Here is a 25,715-nt window from a genome sequence, read left to right on the forward strand (position 1 = left end):
GTAATCGCTGATAAGCTATGCAAATGCAATTTGCGTTGAATTACAAGTTATATAAAAGAAAAAAACTTAAGGAGCAGTGTTGCGTCGTAAGCAAGAATACTCAATCAAAACACAACTGGAATTTTTTTTCAACAAATATTCATGAAAAGGTTAATTTTTTGCAATAAGAAAAATGTCACACTTGTGACTGATAAAAAACAGATAAAATAAAATATCAGTCGATAAAACACAATTCAAGGAGTGAAGTTACAGAACGTAAATGAAAGTACACAAGTGGAGGCGGGTCGGCAAGCCACAAAGCACTCGGAGATCGCGTCGCAGACGAACGCAATTACGTGAACGCAAACGGAAGTATACAAGCGGACGCGGGTCAGCAGGCCACAGCAGAGTTGGAGATCGTGCTGGGGGGGATCGGTGGCCAAGTTGGTTTGCACACCAGCCCAGAGCACGTGGAGCGAAAGCTCCCGCTGCGGAACCCAAGGATCCTTAATAACCGATTCGATCAAGGTGAGCATCGTACCGGCGTGCGGTCATGTGTCACTACTGCGTGGTGCATGTTAGAGACCCCAGGCTAGCGGTTGTACTGAACTGGCTAAATTGCTAATCTACAGCTAAGGAACTCGTCGCCCTGTAGGCTGTATAAACATACATACAACAAATTTTTTTTGGAGATCGTGCTGATCGTGCGATTGCGCCGCGCAGCCGCCCTGACTTTGCGCCATCTCTTTTTGTGTGCAATAGTCCTGCCGATAGAGGGCGACACAGAGAAGCAATAAATTATATATACATAGTTTTTTTTTTTTTTTTTTTGTAGGGAGCGTTTCTTAAATTTGTTAGTGAAAACGGGTAGGAATAAATAACAAAAGTAATACCGGCGAACTGGTGAACCGGAAAATGAAGCGAAAAATAACACGAGCGAGATATCTCAGATAGCCGTGCTTAGCCGTAAATCCATACCCGAATTCATAGTAGTGAGAGTTGACCGTTGCAAACTTCATCAAATCTATCGTAGCGTTTGCGTCACGACCACTTCGTCAACTCCGGAATCCACACGTTATGGCAAGCAGAGGAGAGATCGCGCTACCGCAAATAACTTTCCACTGCATCATTAAAAAAAATAAAAAAGAACTTAGGTTGCCTTTTTTGGTTTGCCAAGATCGCAACCACATTGCGCAGTCCAAAAACAAGACAGGGAACTCGACCGCTAGTCGACACTAATTGCGAGTTCCGCGTTATTCGTAGTTTCCGAAGTATTCGTAGAACTCGAATACTTCGAACAGCGAAAGTGCGAAGCGAATCGAATCAAAAACAAAGCATTATTCGCGAAGTATTCGAAGCTTTGAATATTCGCACACCCCTTTTTTGTAGGTGTGGCGGGGGAATCACTAAGATTTCTTGAACGGTCTTTGCATCTTGGAAGTTCTCTATATTGTGAGGTTTGGGAGGAGCGGCAACTCAAAGAGGTTACCTTTACGTTGCCTTTTAGCACTTGATTCGTCAAGTACAGCACAAACTACGGTAGCACCAGATGAGCTTCAGAGCGGGCGCTGCATTTTGTTGCCTCCTCTGAATGAGGATGCACGTGTACACTTCCTGTAGAGGGTGAGATTTCTGACGTTGGGGAAAAGCGGGGACAAGCCCTTTCATCAAATGTGTCAAGTCTCCTTCTGCTTCGGGACACAAAGAAACGCCAGCCTTCAGAGTTAATTCCGCAGTTACCCGGCCTCACTTGCGACATGTCTGTCCGCTCCCCGCGCTTCGTACCAGGGTTCTTGCAGTGGGGGTTTCGGGAAAATTTTAGGGAGTTTCGTGCCCTCCAAATTATCCTACCCCCTCCCCCCTTTCCTCCCAACGCCACATGTTTTCCCCCTCTTTGTAAATATCGACTGATCTACCAAGGTCTTATATATTTTTGTGGATGAATGCTTGTTGATAATCAAACCTGCCACTAAAACTTGAAAGTAATTTGTAATTTGAGTAGAAGCTACTCGGAAAAAGTAATTAAAGCAAACTACAGATTACAGAAAGAAAAATTTGTTTGAAAGTTAGTAAACTATTCAGAAAAGATGTGAAACTACAGTAATTTTAGTAGAGTAGTTGAACTACGCACAAGTCTTATCAGGCTACGCGGACATTATATGAGGAGATAATCGTAAAGATAAGTTACCTAATTAACACAAATTCCTATTTACTTTTAGAGCGCAACTCTTAGGCGCCCGTTTCCGGCTTGAGCGGTGTCGGCGTCACCGTCGGCGTCGGCGTCGGCGTAACCGCACGGCGCATTATGGGCATATTTCAACGCTAAATTCAGCGTAACATCTTCTCCGCTAAGTTTAGCGGAAAAATTTCTCCACTAAATCGAGTGGGAAAATTTCCCCCTGGATCTAGCGGAAAAATTTACCCGCTAAATTTAGCGAAAATTTTCCCCGCTAAATCTAGCGGAAGAATTTCTCCGCAAAATTTAGCGGAAAATTTTCTCCTAAATGGGAGGCGAGGAGGAGAGGACGAGGGGTACAGCCTCCTCTCCGCTACTTCCCCTCCTCCTCCTCAAGAGCTGCGCTCTAATTCGGCGTTAGAGGGAGTTGTAAACGGCTTTTTTATGTTTGTTTTAATGGGCCATGTTGAGTTTGCAATGTTGAGGTCAAACACTACTGGAGGTGAGACCAATTTAAAGAGACGGAAGACATATAACTGTTTCTTAGGTATTCATTGACCAACTGTCGGCTCTTTCACACGATTTCAAAATATCCGTAAAAAATATCATCCCCCACCCTGTCCACAATAGCTTCGCTCGATTTACCTGCGCCTCCTTTCCCGTGCAGAAAAGTGTAGGGCGGTGTACTTCCTGCCGTATCTGAAATTCTCAATACACATGTCTGCACCGGTGCAGGATGTCCAGGTTAATCGGACGAAGCTAAGTCACTAATTTGGCAGCATGTCCTTCGGGGGTGCGCCGAAGACGCAAGTGACGGCTTGAGTGAAACGACCTCGTCACCCTTTCAAGCGTCAATGTGGACAAGGATTCATGCCCTGTCCACGGTGATATCTAAAAACAGCGATGTCTAAAAGCACTCTCCTTTTCGCAATCTTTTTCCCTTAAAGTTGGTCTTGCCCCGAGAGCAATTACCGTCAAAGGTGCAATTGTAACATGTTCGCTTTAAGCAATCATTAAAACGTTTGTTACCCCAATTTAGTTGATTAGTGAACTCAACTTTACGACTCTTCCCTCTTCTAATGTGCGCCGAGCCTGAAAAATACATGGAGAAAACGACACCCATCTCTCTCATCCTGTATTTTTTTAATATATGTTAAAGTTAATCGAAACTCTGTATATGTGCTTATGCGTGTATGAATTTCTGCTGCACTTTGGTGATACTTAACAAAGGCCTCGTACGTAGAATATGTACAACGTTCATATGCAACTGGGTGACTTGATTTATGTCACTATGGGTAACGCGGTTACGTTTCTGCAAGAATAGTTCACGTGGCCACTTGACGTGACGCTAAGTCGTTGACCACACCGTTTTACATCGTCGGGTCACGTGACATCACGTGAGGTGAGGCGGTGTGCCATAAAGTCACGCTGCCAGAGAACAGTACATTTTCGCTTTAAGTAATACTGAATGAGTAACACGTAGCACTTCTTCCCTTTTATTTAGCGATTCCGGCTGGCTTCATCGGGTAAACACTTTCCATAGCTAACATAACGCTCTAAAAGGTCAGAGCCAACCATATAACAAATTCTGTTTTTTTTAATATTACTAAAATTATAACCCTAATAGACAAATTATTTGTATACACTAGTTTTGGATGGCCCACTTAGTTGCATGAGCGCTTGAGTGTACACAGTGGCATCCAGCCATCATCCTCACATCTTTATTAAACAAAAATATGGTACTAACACCCCTACAAGAAATAAAACTTTGCATTGCAATGTTTAACTCATAATATAGTTAAGTGCTTAGATTCTCGTGAAAAGCGTTATGTGATGTCACAAAAAGACCTTGTGCCATAACCATGCGCTACCAAAATCGTTACCGGCTTCATGAATTGAGTGCACCCCGCTAAATGTAAAGGGACGTGTGTCTCATTGAGTTTATTGGGCGTTGTTCACTTCCGCATTCAGTATGGCGTTCGACAAGTGATACCATGATGTGATACCGTGCAGCTATATGACACCGGGGCACCACGAGACCTAACGTCAGCCAGTTGATTGTATTTACACATGACTGCTTGACCTCACAACGCGAAGTCAATAGACATCATTGCTTCACTTAGCTACATAACAACGTTGTGTCTCCTGACACCATGCCCGTGTCACGCTCACCCAGTGGAGTTCAAAAAACGGGGCACAATATTTCTGTATCTTTCGACTTTATCCGCAGAATAATGACATTCAGTAGTGTGACTTCTCTTAAGAACTGTAGCTGGAAGAGCCCTTCGGCAAATACATTAAAATAAAATAAAACGTAATATCTCCTCGATTTTTTTTACCCTATGTTAATTTTAAGGTACGCCGAAGGTTTCCTCGATACCTTGCATGCTTTTGTATTTTTTTATTTATACTCATAATCGATAGCACGTAGCACAGTAACGTTTGTTAGAAACTTTTCTTTATATTTAAATGTCTTGATGGGCGTTACTTTTGCGGTGTCCAGATACCATATACGCAGCAATATTCGATTGTTTTTATGAATATCAGTTTAACTTTTGTTTTGAGAAAGTAGGAACGTGGCTATGATAAGTGGTTCTATCACGCAAGAAAGACCCCCACAACCCTGCTTTTCCTAATCACCTTTCGTATTGCAATACCACATGTATTTCTATATTTTACATCCACGCTTAGATAGTTGGAAGATTTTTCATCAAACGCTATGCCTATATACTGTGTTCTTCTAGCCTTGAACAGCGGAATGCAGTGGTGAGAATAGCACTCAGTCGAGTCCTTAGAACTACGCACTGTAAGATGAAATTTTTTACGGGTTTGATAACACGTGAAATTGGCTTTGTTTTTATATAAAAACATTCAGTTTCTGGAAGGTCAAGCTGCAGATGGTATTTATAACTTTAAGAAAAATTAGCGTGTAATCATAATTTTGATTGCTGATATAATTGCAATGTTGTGTGGACATTTGTATAGCCGTAAATATAAATATATTCTGTTAAACGAATTTATCTTCATATGTGAATTTTAAACAGCGCTGGACGAACGATTGAATTTACGTTCAAGTAATGTACAGAGCTTACTTATGCCACTTATCATTCGTATTCCTTTGGTGGCCTGAGCGCCGTGAGGTTCCGTCAGCTTTTGCTCGGCCGTCAAGATGCAGCAGGGAAGAGGATGTGAAGAACGTGCGAGAAAGAAGCTCGACCCGAGGAACGCGGCGGTTGGCTTGAACAATTGCAGTGAACCAGCTCGGATATTTGTTTAGTTAGATTATTTAAACCTTACATTGATGGCAGCAGTTGAATGGCGACTTCTGCACACGTGGAGCGCTACATATCGGTACAGGAGATATTTTCTGGAGTCTGGTACTATAATGCTTGAGAGCGCCGTTTCCTCGTCTGCGTTGCTGCGAACAAGTGGAACGACGCCAAAAAGCTGCTGTTCCTACCGACACGACTGCGCGGACGACCCTTTCTTGTGTACCAGCACCTGTAGGTGGAGACCGCTCATCATTGACACCATTGTCTGCGACCATGTCAAAAGGTTGTGAATCTTCCGCTCAACGAGATGTTGTTGCTGCGGAATTCAACACGCGCACACGCCGTTCCGGAGAACAGTATGACATGCTCGACTACGCTTGTATAAACTTGTTCTCAAAAACGTGCACGGGAAGGCCTCAAGTCGGCATTGACAGCCTTGTGCGAGATCAGTTCATTCGTGGACTGGACGAGGACATTCGGTGTTGCGTACTGATTGCTGCTCCAACATTTTTCACAGCTGCAATAGAAGCAGCCAATCGCATTACCTGTTTGGGCGGGTCGTTATGGGAGACACCCTTCACAACATCGGTTCGCGAGGATACAACCACGTTTGCCACGAAAGCGGATGTAGCATCCCTCACCTCTTACATGGCTGCTCTTGAGGAAAAGGCTGAAAATATCTAAGTAGGGCAAACGACATAACGCACAGCCTCACTTCAGCAACGCTGTTTTTCTGGTGACTAAGTAAGACATTTGGCGCGCAGATGCAATGGCGTGATAGACAACAACGGAAAAGAAAGCAGCTATAACCGACGTTTGAATCAACGGCATTCGGAAAACTAAATGGCGCCTCATCTCGGAGCCTGGCGAAGGCGCTCAGCAACAACATCGGTATCGGGAAACACCACTTGTCACGGTGCGTGGAACGATGGCAGAAGCTTCATTAACTTCTTAACTCTTTTGGGGTCACTCGTTACTACCATTAGCTTCGACGCTTGGGAAAAGGTATTAAATGCACAGCCTTCGATCGGACTATAGGAACGATATGTAGACGCTTTAAATAGTGGAACGTTAAACGTGGAAGGCATCTCCTACCCCAAAGGTACAGGTTGCAGGCATGAAAGCTGTGCTCCCGGTGTTCGTCACTGGCTCCATAACACAAGAGTGCATCATTGTCATTGATATTCTCCCGAAATCCGGCGGCTGCCTTAACTTTTCGGATTAGTCGTTGCGAGCAAAGTGCCCACAAGCGGAGACTGCCGATGTGAAAATGCAGCCACTGAGACATTTCCTTGCGGCTCCCTTGCTGCTTTCACGTAACGGTTTAATTTTCGTCTATGGCCATGTTGACTACGTTTGACCAGCCTTTGACGGTGTCTTGGAACCTCATCGAGACCCCATTCAGCGGAAAGGAGCGGCCTCACTCTAGAGCATTGTTCAGGTTGGGAGCACTGTCCCAGTTTGTCTTTTCAATGAGGCGGAACGTTTATTACAATGACACAAAGGAACAACCGCGGGGTTTATTCATCACATGAATAACGACTTTGGCGACTTCTGTTTGCTAAAAGAGTCATGTAAGAGTACCAAACTGAAGGAATCCGCGTGCTTGGCACTGCACCGAAAAAACTGGGAGAAGAACCTACTCGTCGGCGCTCTTTCTCTTCATACGGAAGTACCCAACAAAGAACTTGAGAGCCTGGGAGATATCTTATTTTTTCAGGACGTTATCTCTCAGGCAGACTACGATGTCGGCCTCACAGAAGTAATCGAACACCGCATCGATACTCACTTGTCGCACCCCTTGAAAGAGCCTCCTCGCCGAATTCCTCCTCATCTTCGCAACGTCGTAAAGAACAAAGAGGATAACAAGTTGGAAATGAAGTCGTTATAACCTCCGACGTTACATGAACTGCACCTATAGTGCTGGGAAAGAAAAGGTACGGCTGCCCATATTTTTATGTCGATTGTGGCCGTTTAAGGACGCATTCTATCTTCTCCGAATCCATGACACTATCCAGACGCTGAACGGGGACAAATACTTCAGCAACCTTGACCTCGCATTAGGATATTGGCAAGTAAAGAATGGAGCAAGCTTCGCGTGAAAAGTGGCATTCACATCGGTTATTGTTTTATACGAGCTCAAAGTTTTCTTCTATTCTGGCTCTGCAATACTTCCGCACTTTTCATCTACTTATGCAGAAAACAGTAGGAGACCTGCCATGTTTTCTTTACAATTTGAACGACGTCATTATTTTCAGTCAAACGCTCGATGAACATTTTGTAGATTTACGCCAGGTTCTCGAACGTTCCCGAAGTGTCTTTCTTAAGATAAAGGTTTCGAAAGGCCGATTACTTTCCAAAAAGTGTTGTATCTCGGCCACGACATATCTGCAAGAAGAATCTCAAACGAAGGAGCAAAAACGAGGAAAAGCTTGGTGTGGCCAAGTCCAACAGACACTTTTGGTGTCCGTTCATTTCCGGTACTTGCACCCTACGTTCGAAAGTTTGTCAATAATTTTGCCGCGATCGCCGCACCGTTGCACGAACTCATGGGGAAAGAAACCACGTTTGCTTGGCCACAAAACTGCCAAACTGCATTCGACAAGTTTAAGAGAGGCGTCAAGCACGTGCATTCTTGCACATGCTAATTTCAGCCTTCGTTTTATTTTAGACACTGACGCTTGTGACCAAGGAATTGGAGTGGTGCTTTTGTAAAACATCGATGGTGACGAGAGAGTTCATGGCAATAAAACCCGAGACTCAGGAACACAGAAGGGGACGAACACAACACAACGTCTCAACGTTATGTTGTGTTCGTCCCCTTCCGAGATGTTGTGTTGTGTTCGTCCCCTTCTGTGTTCCTGAGTCGCGGCTTTTATTAGCATGAATCATCACCAGCTCGCTTGTTTTTTTAAGTATTATAATAAGAGAGTTATCGCCTATGGGGGCCGCACTCTTTCCAAAGCAGAACGCCGCTACTGTGTCACAAGAAAGTATGTCCTCGCACTGATATTCCTTGTGAAGTATGTTCGGCACTACTTGCTTGGTTGAGAACGCATCTGCCCCAGAAATAATAGCATTCTTCAATAGCTTCGAACATTCAAGAACCTGAAAGGCCAAATTGTCTGCTGGCTATAGAAAATGAGTGAATACGACTTCCGAGCTCAGCTCCGACCAGGAGGAGGACACAGCAATGCAGACTCAATGTCACGAGTGCCATCCGCTGACGTACCAGCTTATGCCTGCACCACAACAATGAAAGCACTCTTCACAAGGGAAGACCTCTCTTACGATCAGTGGGCGTACCATTCCCTTTCTCTAGTCATGCAAGTACTCGACGGGGGAGTTCTGGAGAAAATCACGGGCCCTCACTCTCAGCGAGTCTTGCGAAAGAGAAATAAACTCTCACTGATTGACGCATGACTTATTAATACTGACGACGCGAGGCTTGAAGCAGTTCTACCTCGTGTCCGTCCGCGACGCCATAACAGGAGGGCACCTTGGCCAAACGATGATACTGCAAAAAGCCAGGAAAATACTCCTTTGGTCCAGAATGACAGAAGGTATTGCATCGTGGTGCTGAAATTGCAGATAATGTAATGCGCGGAAGTCTCCCCACCACACTCCGAAATCTCCACTTGTCACGCAGACTGCTGAATTCCTATTCGATATGATAGGCGTTTACATCACAGGCCGCTTCCAACTACAAAACGAAGGAACATGTACCAGAGAGGGGCAATGGCTTTCCACCTGACTTATGTGAATCGTATCGGGAGGCGATCCGGCGTGCGAATCGTTCTGATTCGTTCCTTAATGACAGCCTTCAATGCGAAAAAGCGAGTCAGCATGGCCAGAGACAGTGGCCTCCACCTATACTAGGTGACAGCTCAATTGATCAGGATGCGAGACCTCGAGCACCTGTTTTTGTATGAACCTGCAGAACTGCTCTCTCTCGGTTTCTTTCCTTCTCACTCTGTCGTCACGGTTTTGAATTTTCATCTGCACAAAAAGTTCACGGGTCTTGAATTCATCCACGGAAGGAGAAGGTGTAGCGAGGAAGAGGATATGAGGAACGCGCGAGAAGGGAGCTCGATCCGAGGAACGCAGCGGTTGGCTGGGACTATTGCCGGGAACCAGTTTGGGTACTTTCAGTTTTTGTATTAAAACGTTACAAAGCTGTCAACAATGTATCCGATATGATAACACCATTATTTATAATTGAAGAGTTAATACCATCAATCCAAAGCTGAAAACACCTTTCCTTGCTACAGAGACTGGCACAGTTAAAATGAACACACAATCACCAGTTGGTTAATTTTTTATCACAACTGAGAAATGGTGAACAAACATATTTTTGAAGTGAAAGGTGTTCACATGTGGCTTCAAAAATTTAATTAAATATAGTGTTGACCACTAATCTCCCCGAGCAAAAAGTTAAATGTGCGGTAATATTGGGACAGCGATTGTGTAGTTCATCATAACAATAAAGATATATTCTAGATTTGTTTAGGACGCATGTGTAAATGAATGGATCACAAATACTGAATTCCCGAGGGGGACAGGATACTGGTTATGTCTGGTTTTAAAAATAGCATGATTAAAAGAATAATGCGATACAAAATGTAAATAAAATTAAAAGATTATGCCTTATAGTAGAGCTAAAGTGGAGGTTACTAAAAAGCCTACATTTTATCCAGGCGTACAAATTAGATACGACAATTTTTGACACGGGGATCTTTTGTTTTCAATCTTATTGATATCACCAACTAACACACATTCTGTATATCGAAACGCTTCTTCAAATCGTGGAACAGCGAAGAAATAAAGCTTTGTCATTTTCTCTCCAGAAACGTAAATAAACCCTTCCAGTGACTCAAACTAATGTAAATGAGGAGTTTTTTTGCTAATTTTTGTCCTGCCTGGTCTATGGTATTAGGTAAAATTTCTGTCCTTTTGTATTAAATGGTTGTTTCTCATTTGTATTAAAAATATTAAAATTTGACAATATTGACGGACTCAGGAGACTCGTCGGACTCGCCAGAATTACAACAGAATGCGTGTAATTCTAGGAAATTGTTGTTGTTGGTTGTGAATACAAATATTTTTTTTTACTAATTAAAATACACGTGCTATATTTGATTATAAAGTATTTTCATGTGACCATGGTTTTCATTAAGTCCGGCGTAAATTCATAGTAATTTTTTTTCATTCATTCAATATATAGTTGCACCAGCAATGCTTTGATGTCCGTATTGTATATGACATTGAAGTGTACTTAACTTTTAATAGATGTACTCTTTATCTTTAAGAGTCGACTGTCCGTCTACTTCAGTCATGATCCAGCCGGATCATCCATCAACGATGCCCTACATTTAGCGCAGGTAAACTAGTTTTAAATAAATCTAGCGGAACCAATATGCTATTAAGGCAAAATATTGTATGTTCTATCACAGAAGCAAGCAGGAGCTCATCTTTAAAGGCCGACATACAACCTCTGTTTTCTCCTAGGAATGTATTCCTCTCCTAACCTGCGAGGGGTAGCCAAGTTGAGTCAAGGTAAAAAAGTGGAGAGGAAATAGAAAAGGAGGAGGCGGGCCAAAGTAGGAAGATTGGAGTGTACGTCGGTAGTATCCGCGACTCACACTAACTATAGGTGGCGCCACTCATTTTCCAAGATGGCGGGTTTAGTGAGGGTCAGAGATGCGTGTCGCTGTTGAGCCTGTCTAGTGTGCTGGCTTCACTGAGCGACATAAATTATTTCTGGTAATACAAGAAAGCTAATGTTTTATGAGCGCAGGTTACCCCTTTAACCTGAAAACAAGAACGGTGTTTAGCGTATTTTTTTACGGAAGGATGCGCGTTTTAATTCTGGAGCGAAACCGAAACTTACCTCTATTTTGGATTTAATTTCTCGATATAGGCCTTAATTTCGAATTATTTCACGACTCAAGATGTGTCTCACATCGTAATTATTTACTTAGAAAAGTTGTTCGCGGAAACTTTATTTTGTGACATATTGTTCGATCCAGGGTGATATTTGTTGTTGCTGAAAAAATCAGTGCTGATATCTGTGCGTTCTCGCAGCCTTTTTCTCGCTCAGATAATTGTCATGGGAAATAATGACAATTATTCCAGCACAAGAATAAGAAAATAATTCTAATTTTTATAATATGTCCACGAAACGCATAAACTAATAAACGCTGCTCTCACTGCAACAAACCAAAGACGGAATCCGAGTCAGACAGCTGAAGTGTGTGTGTGTGTGTGTGTTTATAGCACCGCGTGACGTGTAGGACTTCATATTACATCCATTGTTTGACTGTTTGTCTATCTTGATAACTATGTCAGAGTTTTTCATATGCTAAAAAGAAAACAGAATTATACCTTTCTGGAAAGACTATTATTGTTAAATAGCGTATTCTCGCGATCTTGGCGTTAATTGGAGGCATACTTTGCCGCGATTTGTATTAATAATAATAATATTAAAAGTCACATATTTGAATAAGTAATTCTTCAAGTTCTAATATAATTTGTTGCTTATGATCTAATTTTACACGCGCGAAGAAATATGACAATAAAAACTGTGCTAATCATCATCACTGGTTTCAGTTGCTGCATTTTAATTTCCAATAAAAAATAGTCTAAAATCAATGAGAACATTTTAGCGAATGTGAGAAATCCATGTAAAATTACATTAATCGTGAATAAAGTATATTGTGCTCAAAGTCGCGACTTTTGACAACCGGCGAAACGCCCAATGTCGCCGCCAATAACCTTCCAAACCAAATGGCCAAAAATAAAAAAAAAAAATAAAAAGAAATGAAAAAAAGAAAAAGCTTTTTTAATTATTAGTTTTTTCATAACATTTATTTACTTTTGTATTTGCTCGCCGTTGCTTTGCCAATCTCAACCTTTCCAGTTCGAAGGAACGCCTACCTGCTTGCACGTCTGGTCACTGCAGCACGTTTCGTTGGCGTTGGAAGCCGGTGAAACAGTTGTGAGTTTTAATATTGCGTATACGAGCGAACTCAAGCCCTGTGTGTTTGCGTTAGCTTTACGTGTTCTACACTGCGCGTGCGCGGAGCCCGAAACTGCGGTCTTGGATGGCGCATGGCGATGGGGCGCACGCACGACGTGGGGCACGGAACTCTAACGCAAACGCATACCGCTTGCGTTTGCTTCTATGCGAAATACTAAAACTCTCCAGTAAGGTACAACCCCATACCGGCTGCATCACTACGTTGGGACAGTGAAGAGTCTTGTTTACATTCGGAAACGACATTTCGCGAGCCATGATCGCGAGCAGTTCCGCCATGCCCGCTGAGCAGGAGAGTAGGGGGACCCTCACTAGAGCGCTTCCCGTTTCCGCCGCGGGAGGGCGAGCGTCGAGCTGGAGACGCGAATACTTACTTAGCCAGTTTCTGAAAGGCCGTTACACAAACTCGGTTTTCGTCAGGGTTGATAGTCATCTCAGCGCTCACCTCGCCTAAGATGCGAGGGAAGCCATGTTTGGTCAAGATAACAAGTTGAGAGGATATAGGAAGGAGGAGGCGGGGAAAAGGGGAATGCGCGAAGTGTATGTCGGCCTTTGAGAGTTGTGCTTCAAATTCGTTTGGAAACTAGTTTTTGCATCTAATGCGTAAAAGATTTATAGTTTGAAACTTGTCTTTAAAACTGGTATTATTAGAGATGAACCGAAACGGCGTTACAAATAAGGATATACTATGATTTTAAGTGTCAAATTCGATAACTTTCATGTAAAAAGCAATAATGCGCCGCCATATAATTGTGTGTTTAGACGCCTAGGAAACCTTTCGTGCTATGTTTTTTTTTTTTTTTTTTTTTTTTTTGCGAGGATAAATATTATATTTTGCATTTTCTGAGTACATACTATTTTATAAATCGCATGCTGTTTATTGTGGGAGAAATAACTTGGTGGCTTCTCTATACCTTACCTGCAGAAATAGTTCACCATTATTGCACGGTAAGATAATAATACTGGGTGACCCAAGAAGCGGCCAGGCTCTTTAAATCGACCGCACAATTCAGTTTCTTAACCTATCGCGCTACGATTTTGTGCAGCCTTGCCCAGAGATGGTGCTTTTTTTTTTTGTGAAATTTGCAAAGAGCAAACTTACGTGAGAAAAAATAAAAGAAAGAAAAAGGCTTAGCTCCTATGGGGACGCAGCGAAGCCACCGGTCTTCAAACAATACGACGCCGCTTCGCACGGGAGACAAGAGATGGCTCAAGCGGCCGCGATGCCAACTGCCGCCAAAGAACGTGTGTACGGCGCCGAGAGCCGGCGTCGTTAGCAAAATATATTTTCGACTCAAAAGCGGCGCGAGCTGTTTTTAATATCAGTTGCAAATACATTACTTTATCGTCCCTACTAATAAAATATATTGAATGGACAGATAATCAGTTAACAAATGGTTTGTCGGGATATTTTGACAGTCGTCTGCTTTGCACTTTTTTGTTTTTACCGCGCCTGTTTTTGTTTCCGCGACTGTCGTCGCCTGCTGAACGCGCGTCGCTTTTAAGTCGAAACGATCGTCTGGTAAAGACGCCGGCTCTCGGCGTCGTATGCTCGTCCGTTGGTGGCAGTTGGCATCGCGACCGTTTGCGCCATCTCTTTTCGCCCGTGCAAAGCGGCGCCGTATTGTTTAAGACCGGTGGCTTTGCTGCGTTTCCATAAGAGCTAGGCCTTTTCCTTTCTTTACTTGTTCCTCAGGTAAATTTGCTCTTGACAAATTTCACAAGAAAAAAAAAAAGGCACCATCTGTGGGCAACGCTGCACAAAATCGTAGCGCGATAGGTTAAGAAACCGAATTTTCCGGTCGATTTAAAGAGCCTGGCCGCTCCTTGGGTCACCAATAAGGAGTATTCACTGGGCGCCATATTTGTGGGCGCTGTCTAGAGCGCATGCTCAGAACGAGCCAACATTAATAGGCTGCTAAGACCGGCAACCTTGAGGATGCGGAATGCACGTTGCAGAAGAACTGTGGAAGCTCGCCATCAGCACGCGCTCAAGCAGTCGCACACACAGCTATTTCCGCCAGCGAATACTTCCTATACTCCGTTTCAGCTTATGTTGTACCACATAGAAGGCTAGAAGCGCGAGCTCATAAGGTTGGGAGCTGATCTTAACGCACGAGAGCTTGCGCCGCCGAGATGTGCCCTAGAGCAAGGAGCTCGCGCTTGTAGCCTTTTCTGCGGTACATCATAAGGTGAAACAGAGTATAGTAGAACGTGATTCCGACTGGCGACGTGCAATTTACACTACTGCCTACAGCAGCCACTTGGAGCTCTCGCCAATTGAGGTAGAACTTGGAAGTTTAATAGGAAATACTTCTCTAATGTGGTGCTCTCGACTGAAATGTGTAACTATGATTATTTTTACTTTTTGTCTTAAAGGGGCCCTGCAATCATATTTAAGCGTGTGCCCTTTTTTTGCGGTTTCCACGTCTCCTGGGGTTCGGGCAAGCCAGTGGGCACGGAGAGAGTAACTAAATATCAGCGCGTCATATTTTAACCAGTCGACGCGGAAACCTCCTCCACCTACGGGCGCGACCCGCGGTGCCGAAAGCGCGCGATATGTGACGTCTTTGGTCCTGGGCTTACTACTGGCCAGAACCGCTAAGAGCCTCTTTATAGTCGAAATACAAAGTATAAGTGGCGTGAACCGTCTCAATTACTTATAAAAGTAGTTTTTGTTTAGTATTTTGGGTCAGAAAACAAACAAATGAAGTTTATAAAGTGCCAAAACAAGAAATGACCCGTCGACATTACCGCCCCCAAGCTGTAGAAAAGGCGGCGCATACTAGAAAGGTGTAGTGGGATCAGGCACCGACGACAGGCGAGCGTAGGAAAATCCCGGATGTACGAGGAGGCGCACCAGTCGTATGAACTAAAGGATCGACCGGTTCCGAGCGCTCCGAAGGCCTTCGGTGAGCAGCTTTGGCTTGAGGTTTGGCCGTTTGGCAAAATGACGGCGCGAAGTGGCTGCCGTTCTGAACTGATCTCTACCCCGTGTTTGCTGTCGTTTGTGGCCAATAAAGCGTCATGCCAAATTAATGTTAAATCGCGCAGCTAATGCAATGCGAGCCGCCCTGGGTGCCCGCTTCATACAGCCTATGCAGAACATGCTTTTGTGTCGCCCTCTCGAGCCGTCGAGACGGAGTTCTGCAGCCGTGAGCGCTCGCTGAGCTCACGATCCCACGTCTAGTTCACGGCCATTGAAGCAACCAAGGACGTCATGAAGAAGGCTATTTTTCGAGTGTTTCTGTAATTTTATTTGGCCTATAACTTTTAATATAAAGCGAAATTCAAGAAAGGAAAAGTTTCGTTGTGCGCTCATGTTCGGTGCAAATTAAAAACTAGTCAAAATGTCCTTGCAGGGTCCCTTTATTACTCGTTGTGTTCACAAATATTTCTTTGTGTTAAAGAGATGTACGAAAAGGGAACAAGAATAGGCGAAATTAAATAATTGCATTGAACAAGAAAACCAGTACAACTGGTATGTCGCGGTAATTAGAAAAATAGAATATTTAAAGAGTACGAATAAATATATTAAATAGATTAGTACATATCACTCAGTTTTCTTACATATCAGATACATTTGCATGAAGTCATAGCAAGACACGGGTAATATCGCGAAGGTAACTAATTATTAAGCACATAGAAAAATGATTAGCTGTCTTTTAAATTTTGTTCTTTAGAAATTACCTAATGGTATCTTTCAGTTCCGTTTACCCAAAGTGGCAGCGGGGGTTCCCGCAGCGCACGTATTTTATTTTTTTTTCGTGACTGATGAATAACAAATATTGATCCGCTAAATATTTGGAAAGATACATTTTTTAATCATATTATATTTGAAGATTAAACATATTTGTAGGGTTTGAAATTCCTGTATACAATTGAAGTTGACCATGCTAAAAAAGGAAGAATTTTAAATAAATGAAATATTGAATTCCGCGTTATTCGCCCTATACCTAGAAAAGTTCTCTTGCTCCATTGCTATCAAATATAAGAATAACTCAGTATATTTTATTAAGACACTGATGACCAGAATTATCTGGAGATTATAATGACATTTTATAGTGAGAGAGGCATTTAGCATTAATGTTAGGTTTTCAAAATTGGTCTCTTATTGAAAACTAGTTTGTAGAACCTTCAGCAAATTTTTCAAACATTTCCAAGTCGGTAGACTGCTTACATAATTATATTCAACGTAAATCCTTGTAGAAAAGGGGGGGGGGGGGTGGGCATTTACTTCCTCATTTGTACTAGACATCTCTGTCGAACGGGAACATTTCGGACTTTTCGGGCTTTTAAGCATGAGCGCATGCCATGCTTTGCACAAATATTTTTTTGAAAAGTATTTATGTGTGTACATCAATTAAAGTTCCCTTTATGCCACAGATAATTTTATTCGTTGCACATGCATTGTATCCTGCCCAACTCACACAAATACATACGTTGTTTACATAAATGTTTACTAACCCTCGCCGATTCTACTCTTTTTTGCAGTTGGTACGGTGCAACTGCTTCGAAAAGTTTGACTACGGAATTACCAAGAACATTGCAAAGTATGGAAAGGTAATTGTACTTTACTTGATTGCAAACATATCAATTTGTCACGAAAAGACAAAGATTGTAATACAAAAGAGGACATCAATGCCGACTAAAACGACTCTCTATATGATTCCTGAGATGTAATCTGTGCAAGACCTTGTTTATTTTCAACCGTTATGGGAACTTTTCTTGCTTGTAAATGTCAATACTCTATTTCCACAAAAACAAATATCCCCGCAGCTGCGTAATCACGAAGCACTGAGTGTGTAAGTAAATGCCACCAGATGAAGACGGCCGAATAAAAGCCGAGGTAATGCTGCTTTCCAGAAAAGCAATCTGCATGTGGACAGTGGACGTAAGGTTTTATTTCGTCAGCGTCCGATCAAACAACTTCCTATGTAAACATGTGTGTGACTTTAAATGGCAAAAGTAACAGAAAAAATAATCAAATCATCAAAGAGGACAATTAGTACACGAACAAGCACGAATTCTAGGATAGACTATGTTCTCGATATTTAAATACCTTTGATATACACAAAAAAATAACCTATTGAAAAAGCAGAATAATACTGTATTAAGTTTCATAAGACAAGTGACTGAAATACGTTACCACCGAGAGTCTAGTTCAAACGCCACATCTCAAACGTAACGTACTCAATGAGAAGCAAGTAGTGAAAGACACATTTTAATAACTATCGCCAAATATAAAACATAATGATCAAAATAGAGCAAGAAATAAGCTTAATACGTTCCCTAAAGCAAACCGCGGAAGAGCAGTTGGAGTTCGGCATGAAACGAGATGATTATGATTGGCTGAGAAGCATGATGAATCAAGCTTCCGAACTATTGTTAATAATATTTTTTTAATGGTGTTTGGTAGCTTTCAGGAGTTATACATCGCTCGACATGCCAGTGAATTTCCAACGGCTTGCCGGTATACGATTGCAATTGGGAGTCATCGGTTTCGAGGGCGAAAGCAATATTTCTTATATCAGTTTCCAAAAAAAAAAAAAAAAGAAGGATATTCGAGTAATGAATCCATCATGCGTTTTGTTGTGGACAATCCTCTAAAATACCCTGCCATAGGCAACACAAACTACACATACCAAGTTGAAATTAAAAAAAAAAAAAGCGCAAGATGAGATGATTGCGGAATGAGGTATTTGGGCAAAACGGTTTATTCTCAACTTGGGCACTCCCGGTTAATCTCAATTGTTGAAACTCTTCGGCTTCCGAGTCGCAATTCTGCTTCAGCATACGTACTTGGCTCGCATTCCCGTTTAACAAAAGAGTCACCTACGCTTTTAAAATGAAGTCGCTTTCTAATAAGAAAAAAAAAAGAGTTAAATTTGAATTTGAATGAGCTCCAGGCAGCCCTAAAGTTTCATAATAATTAGACTCTTCTCATTGTACCGTTATTGCATCACGGGCTGTCCGTCCTCGCACCAAATAAACGCGTAATGGCGAATTAGATCGCCACGCAGAGATAAGTTCCGACAAAGGACAAATACAAATCTCTAGACAAATCTCTAAACAAAGTTCGATACCAGGATCCGCCGATCCTGGTATCGACTTCGCTTGCAAATAAGTTAACAGTTTTCTTTTCCCATAAAATGGTCTAACGAGTATGCTTCGCACAAACATAATTGGCTCTCCGACAGTAGTAAATATAATCTTGGAAAAAAAGTCCATATGGAACGCACGCCCGACGTCGTTTCTGACACTCAGCACTGCGGCTCACTTTCTTCTAAAGAAAATTGAGATCTAAAATTTGACATTACAAGGAAAGTTTTTTTTTTTTTTTTAGGATGGCAGAATATATAAATTACGGCCGTTCTCTTCAGTTGTTGTGATGCATATTATATAAGCGGTATGATATGTTATACAAGAAGACATCACGGGCTGTCCGTCCAAAAAGGGAGATGTAACAGTCATGATACTAGCGCCACCGCCACACTGAGTGGGAGATGACAATAAAGACGAAGTTACTTACTTCCTACCCGCTGAACCGAATGCCTCGCTGACTGATACACGGACGGACAGCCCGTGATGCAATAACGTTACAGATCGTCGTTCGGCAAAGGTCAACAAATCCGACCACATTCTGAAATAAACTTTCATCCACTTTTTTTAAACTTAGATGAATTCTAACATAGCAAAAGGCTCCTCAATAATACGATTATAGCAAGGTTCATGTGGCCTTTAAACCCGATACAAAAACGAGAACGCCCGCACGCCCAGAAAAAGCCACATTTGTCGCGCCCCCTCTTAGCTATTGTCCACGATGATTTCCCTAAAGCATAGTTTATACATACGGCTTCCAATCCCGCCTGCCTTTAACCGCTTCCATCCATCCCACTCCTCGTGACTCAGCGCAATATATTCTAGCATAGAAACGAAAAGCCCCAAGGTCTTAGATGTAGAGCGAGCGTGCTTGTGAATATTGCAGAGGACACACATTTTGAATAATCGCAGATATCGAGCTTACGCTCATAGGTCGATGCACGCCGCTTATGGCGCGCTGCACTGCGTTCGCTGCTTTTGACGTTGGCTAGCCTCTAGAACACAAGAAGGTCCATATAAGTGTCGAAGCTTCTTAATCTGTCCAAAATCATGATCACTTTTTAGTAAGTTTTGGACAATTCAGCATATCTAGATTCTGAAGCTAAGAATTATATATACACACCCGAAAAATTGGGAGAGTTCTGGTTAAACAGGGAGCCTAATTTAGATACCAAAGTATAAACAACAAAGACAGATCACAGGACACGACAATAGGCCCTGTTCTTAGCTCCGTCTTCTTTGTTTATTATTTCGTGCATAAATTTAACAATAACAAGAAGCTCGTTTTATTTATTTTATTATTTTATTTTTTAAAGAGAATAACATTTGCACGTATTTCGGTCACTACTTACGCGAACTCCGCAGGGCTCGTCATCGTCATTGAGGTGTGGCTTTGACTTCTGATTACGTCGCCTTTTGAAAATCAGTGCGAATTGTGGCATACTGCGTTCTTAATTTGCTTATCTCCAACTGATATACGCGTTTATTTTATCTAAGATCTTAGTATTCCTACATTTGTGCGTCAAAGAGAGTTCCCAAAGCTTATTTCGGTCAGGAAGGCAAAAGTCAAGAGAAAAGCGCAACAAATGACCTAATAAAAATTTCATTTCGATAACAGAATGTGCCGTGTGATTGCCATCGCAGTTTGCATAGCTAAAACATTCGCAGAGTAAAACTCCCGGAGCTTTTACTACATTAATAAAATGTAAACATAGAATAGTGGATTAATTCATTATGCAGTCATCTCTCGCATAATCTGGCTGGTAATTTTGTGGGTATAGGTATTACGTATACCAAAATGTATATATTCGGACCTCGCAGACTATAACCTATTGTCTGGTTAAAAGATAGCATCGGTAATATTTCCTTCCGTAGTAGTACGCTTGAGACGTCATACAGATGAATTCCAAGGAGAACATTAATAAAGACGCTGTCATTGCAGGATAAAATATTTAATCTTATATCGGGCGATATTCAACTAAAGAACGAAATCTGCCGTGCCCCATATTAAGTTTCACGTTAAGGTTGAACGCAGCCAGCGCTACTATCCATGTAAACAATCAGCGATAAAAGTGCTTCGTTTCGGCGCTCGTCGTCTTTCCCTGTTTACTATTGCCTGCTCAACCAATCACGCATGCTGAATTAGCCATGCCCTGAACATTTTTCTACGCGTGATTGGCTTAGCCGATTACGGCCAATTCACAAATATCACGAACGCTGTGACGATGCGCTGTGCGTGATTGGCGCCATCACATTGTAGCGTTTGCCGCTGTCGGATATAATCTGTCACGAAAGGCCTTGATTTTCGCAGCCCAAGCCCCCCGGGTACACGCTGTCTCGAGTAGAGGTGCCCGTGGCAATCTACTGGAGTAAAGGCGACTGGTTTGCCGTAGAGCAAGACGTGGCACACCTTCGACAGGAACTGGCTAACGTGGTGGAGTATTACCAAGTGCCGGAGGAGCAGTTCACACACATTGATTTCGGTTGGGGCATAAATGCGGAGCCAATCTTATACCGCAAGATGATGAGCGTCATGGAAGACTTCCGGACATAACGTTGAGATTTCGAACGCTCTTTGGTGGATGAGTTTTTGTTTCTTTTACATTTTATTGCACCGACTTCAAACCTAAGAACACATTATAGCAAACCACTCTTCTTCTCAAAGCTCCACGTTTCTTCGTATTTGTGTAATATACATATATGTATATTTCTTCCAATAGGTGCAGTGTTCCGACATTGTCGAGCTCAATAAAACACCTGGTGCCTACCGGTCTAGCGAAGTCAAAAACTATGCGTAGGTATGAGTCTAATCCAAGGCACGCTCAAAATTACGTTTCAGTCACAACCAGCACAATGAGACTGGGCAGGTGAGAGCCTGCATGTTAAAAGTCAGAGTCACCTTTCCTTTCCAAGAGCCGTCCCTGTATGAACTTGCCTACCGAAAGAGACCGTTGACAGTTCAGAGCCTAAATGCTTTTTGTCAAAGCTTGATTAACTTTTAGAGCCGCCCGCTTGCATGTTTATTTTGTTTGTTATTGCTGGCATTTTTTTTGAAGGTGTAATACTTCCGGTTTCATTATGTCGTTTCATGTAATATGTCCACGCCTGCCAGGGTTCTAGCGGGGCCTGCAGTATTGCCTAATAAATAAATAAACGAATGTAATGCAATGTAATATTTTCAACCCTAATCTAGTTCACTTCATGCACCATGTACGCCGAGTTTTAATTGTATTAAAACACGAACAAGATAGATACTTTCAAGGAGAAGATAGATACATCGGTCTGAAAAAATAGGGAGTTCGGTGACTGTGAATTAACGTAATAGTATTTTTTCAGCCTAAAATTAAAGGGGTGGTAAGAGACAGATACTCTTGTCTGATATCATTGTGAACTAAATGGCTGTGAATGAGCCTAAGCGGTTTACAATTTAATGTAAAATTAGAGCGGATGCAGACGATAGTATGATTTACTCTGAGGGAATTGTGATCTTAAGAACCATGCACCGACGTAATTTGTATTTCTTTAATGTGAAATATGAGTGGACGCACAAAATATGATGTTCCGGTCTGTCTGAGAGCTGTAGTAACGGAGTTCTATTTGAAAACACAATTTAGAAAGGAGGGGATGACGGATGTGTACGGATACACAACGCAGGGTGGGCAACGCAGGTTGGGTAACGCAGGTTGGGTAACCTTGACTACAACAACATCCGAAACAGGAAAAATAGTGATACTTGTCTCCGTGGTATGTAAAAATGAACCGACAACTAAGTATATCAAACCGCGTATGACAGTTACGTTGCTGGGCGCCCTAATTGACGCTCTCCTAGATACTGATGCAAACATATCACTTATTGGAAAAGCGGTATTCGAGCTTTGCAATATAAGAAACATAATTGTCTACAGAAACTGCAATGTAAGGTTGTGTATGAATTGCGATAGCATTCGTCATGAGCCTCACGACGCCCCGCACTGGGAATACGACGACGCAAATTTTCAGTAAACACTTCATTTTTTAAGTTTACGGCGCAATAATTGACGTCAACTCGAGTGCAGCATGCCACTTCGAAATTGAGTGATCGCTTTGTCTATGTGTAATCGTTTAATGTTTAAGCTGTTTCCATGCCATTATTACAGCTTCGTTGTCTTGCCCTGTTCCTGTGTAATAGTTTAAGGTTCAAGCTGTTTCATTACCATCATTAACCATGTACCAATTAGCTCAACTCAAACCGAGAATTGCATCGTATCATGGGCGCAAAAGTAATGGTGAATTCCACTCGCAGATCTCGAGCGCTCCAAAAGCGCTCCATTTGGAGCGCGCATATTCCGCTCGCAGATCTGGCTCAAGTTGGTCATCTTCCGCTCGTAGATCTCTGGCAGCGCGCGCTCCACGGAGCGCCCCAAACTCCGCCGAACTTGCTCTGCGGGTTTTCACGGATCTCTCCGGAAGCTGACAGAGCGGCCCACGTGATTTCCGTCTAAATCGGCGGTGCGCATGCGCGGCGAGGTTGGAGAGATCGGCGGGCCGGTCGGGTCGTGGAGTTGGATCTGTTCGGGTGCGTCGGTTGTTTACTCTGGATTGTGACGGCTCGAACGCTTCTACCTCGCGTAGATCAGGGATAAAAAGCCGGGAATGTGGAGCGTGGCAAATCGTAAGAGCTGACGTCTGTGATCGTGAGAGGAAGAACAAGAAAAAGAACGACAGAAAAGCCGGAGGCAGACGCAAGGTTAGGCTTATTCATTCTGCAGCCAGTGATTGTTTACCTTTTTACACTGCATTCCGTCGGCGTTTTTCCGTGAAATAAAGCAAGAAGTGGTTAGGCAACGACCGCGCAAGTGATGGTTTGTTACCTGTGTTTATTAAAGTTGTACTACAAATCTGAACTCCACCGCTGGCAATCGCTGCATGTCCGTGCCCGCCGCTTCGAGGCGGCCGAAAGGTATGTGACGGTGCCGAACGCGGACGTCTTCGTTATTTGTGACATGGGCGCTGCGGTACGTATAATTTCGCCCGGCCTGTGTCGCGTGTTACTCCTGCAGCTAAGCAGTGACAGTCGTTACTAGTCGTCGGAAATATCAGCCGGCTGAGGCGTTGGTGGGCTTGTCAAGTTCGAGCAGCGGCCATTTTGTACGGCGGAGGGAGAAGGGGTGGGGAAGGGGGGGTGTGGGGGAGGTCGCTCCAAAAATGCAAGTTTATCTTCCCCTCGTCGATTCGGAGCGGGTCCCACGGAGCGGAATTTTGCCTCCCTCGCGGATTTTGGAAAGCGCTCCAGATCTACGAGTGGAATTCACCATAAGTGTGTGCGTATTGCCGCTCCGTGTATGAAAGGCACGGGTTTATTTGCTTCCGCCGCAGCAACGAGTGATCGCTTCGTAGCTTGGGCGCAAATGTGAATGTGTGCATACTGCCGCTCTTTGTTTTCGCGGCGTGGATTTATCTGCTTGCAAGGACAACATCGATGAAATTCTCCTGGAGGACATCAAAGACGACCTCTAGGACGGGTTCTCGGGCGATATCAAGGACGACGTCTAGGGCGACCTCTATGGGCAATCCCACGGACGACCTTTAGGACAACCTCTAAGACGACTTCAAGGACGACGTCTATGACCACGTCTATGACGACGTCAGGGACTACGTCGTAGAGGATCTCATCAAAGGCGACGTCTACAACGAACTGTAGGACGACCTCTAGGGCGATCTTATGAACGACTTCTAAGGCGACCTAAACGTCGTCAACGACGACGTTTAGGACAACTTCACGGACGACCTTTAGGACGACGTCAAAGACGACATCCGCATACGCGTGGTGCCTGCGTATGCAGACGTCCGGCGTAAGTGGAGCCGCCTCCACATACGCGCGCTGCGCTTAAGCGGGAGACACATGTACGACGAAACCTTCCGATCCGACGTGCGGACTGCCAGAATGACCTTGGGGGGGAGAGGGTTTTCGTAGCATCGGAGAGCGTTGAGAACCCTCGCCTCCGACCGTCGTATTGCGCGGTCGGACGTCGGATCGGACGGTTTCGTCGTACATGTGTTTCGCGCTTTACGCACGAAGCATTCAACGCCATACACAGGGTGAAACAAGGAGACGCCAGGCTCTTTAAATCGACCGGAAATTTCGGTTTCCTAAGCTATCGCGCTACGACTTTGTGCAGCGTTGCCCACAGATGGTGCATTTCTTTTTTTTTTGTAAAATTTGCGAAGAGCGAACTTACCTGAGGAAAAAGTGAAGAAAGAAAAAGGCTTAGCTCCTATGGTTAAAAATTAAAACAGCGCAAGGACACGGACAAGAACGAGGGGGTAGACAAAGAAGGCGTTGACTTACAACTGAAGTTTATTCGTTCTAACAGCGAGTATAAATACTGTATTGTCACAACAAACAAACATGAATAAAAAGCTTGACCTGGATGCCACGTGCTCACTAGCCATCGCTATGCACTGTCACCGTTTGTCTAAATAGGAGCGTTCCTTATCTGATAAAGAGAGTGACGGAATGCTGACACAGTTTTGCCCCAATCTTCCAATTTCCCGCGCCTCAATGTTTCTGTTTCTTATAGAGGTCGTCTTTAATGTCCTCTAGGAGAATGTCATCGCTGTTGTCCTTGCAAGCAGATAAATCCTATGGAAACGCAGCGACGCCACCGGTCTTCAGAGAGCACGGCGCCGTTTCGCACGGGACACAAGAGATGGCGCAACGAACGCCGCCAACGAACGAGCATACGGCGCCGAGAGCCAGCGTCTTTAGCAGACATTCTTTTCGACTCAAAAGCTGCGCGCGCTCCGCAGGCGGCGACAGTTGCAGAAACAAAAACAGGCGCGGTAACAACAGGGGACTGCAGTTCCTTGTCTGCTAATTATGGCGGTTCTCGGCGTCGTCTGATCGTTCGTTGGCGGCAGTTGGCGTCGCGACCGCTTGCGTCATCTCTTGTCTCCCGTGCAAAACGGCGCCGTGTTGTTTGCAGAGCGGTGGCTTCGCTGCGTTTCCATAGGAGCTAAGCCCTTTTCTTCCTTTACTTTTTCCTCAGGTAAGTTCGCTCTTTGCGAATTTTACAAAAAAAAAACATTATCTGTGGGCAACGCTGCACAAAGTCGTAGCGCGATAGGTTAAGAAACTGAATTTTCCGGTCGATTTAAAGAGCCTGTCGTC

The 25,715-nt window shown here is 43.5% G+C and overlaps 1 protein-coding gene across 1 annotated transcript in view; it reads left to right on the plus strand.

Annotated features, from left to right (window-relative positions):
- LOC8023860 (lipase member M-like) overlaps positions 1-21,119 on the plus strand; it is a 77,913-nt gene extending 56,794 nt beyond the window's left edge. The window contains exon 7 of the mRNA XM_040211490.1: positions 20,877-21,119. Within this exon, the coding sequence (XP_040067424.1) occupies positions 20,877-21,119 (243 nt within the window). The remainder of the gene's footprint in view (positions 1-20,876) is intronic.
- Positions 21,120-25,715: the final 4,596 nt, after the last annotated feature.

Source organism: Ixodes scapularis, unplaced genomic scaffold (assembly GCF_016920785.2).
Source record: "Ixodes scapularis isolate PalLabHiFi unplaced genomic scaffold, ASM1692078v2 PGA_scaffold2__306_contigs__length_199485367, whole genome shotgun sequence".
NCBI lineage: Eukaryota > Metazoa > Arthropoda > Arachnida > Ixodida > Ixodidae > Ixodes > Ixodes scapularis.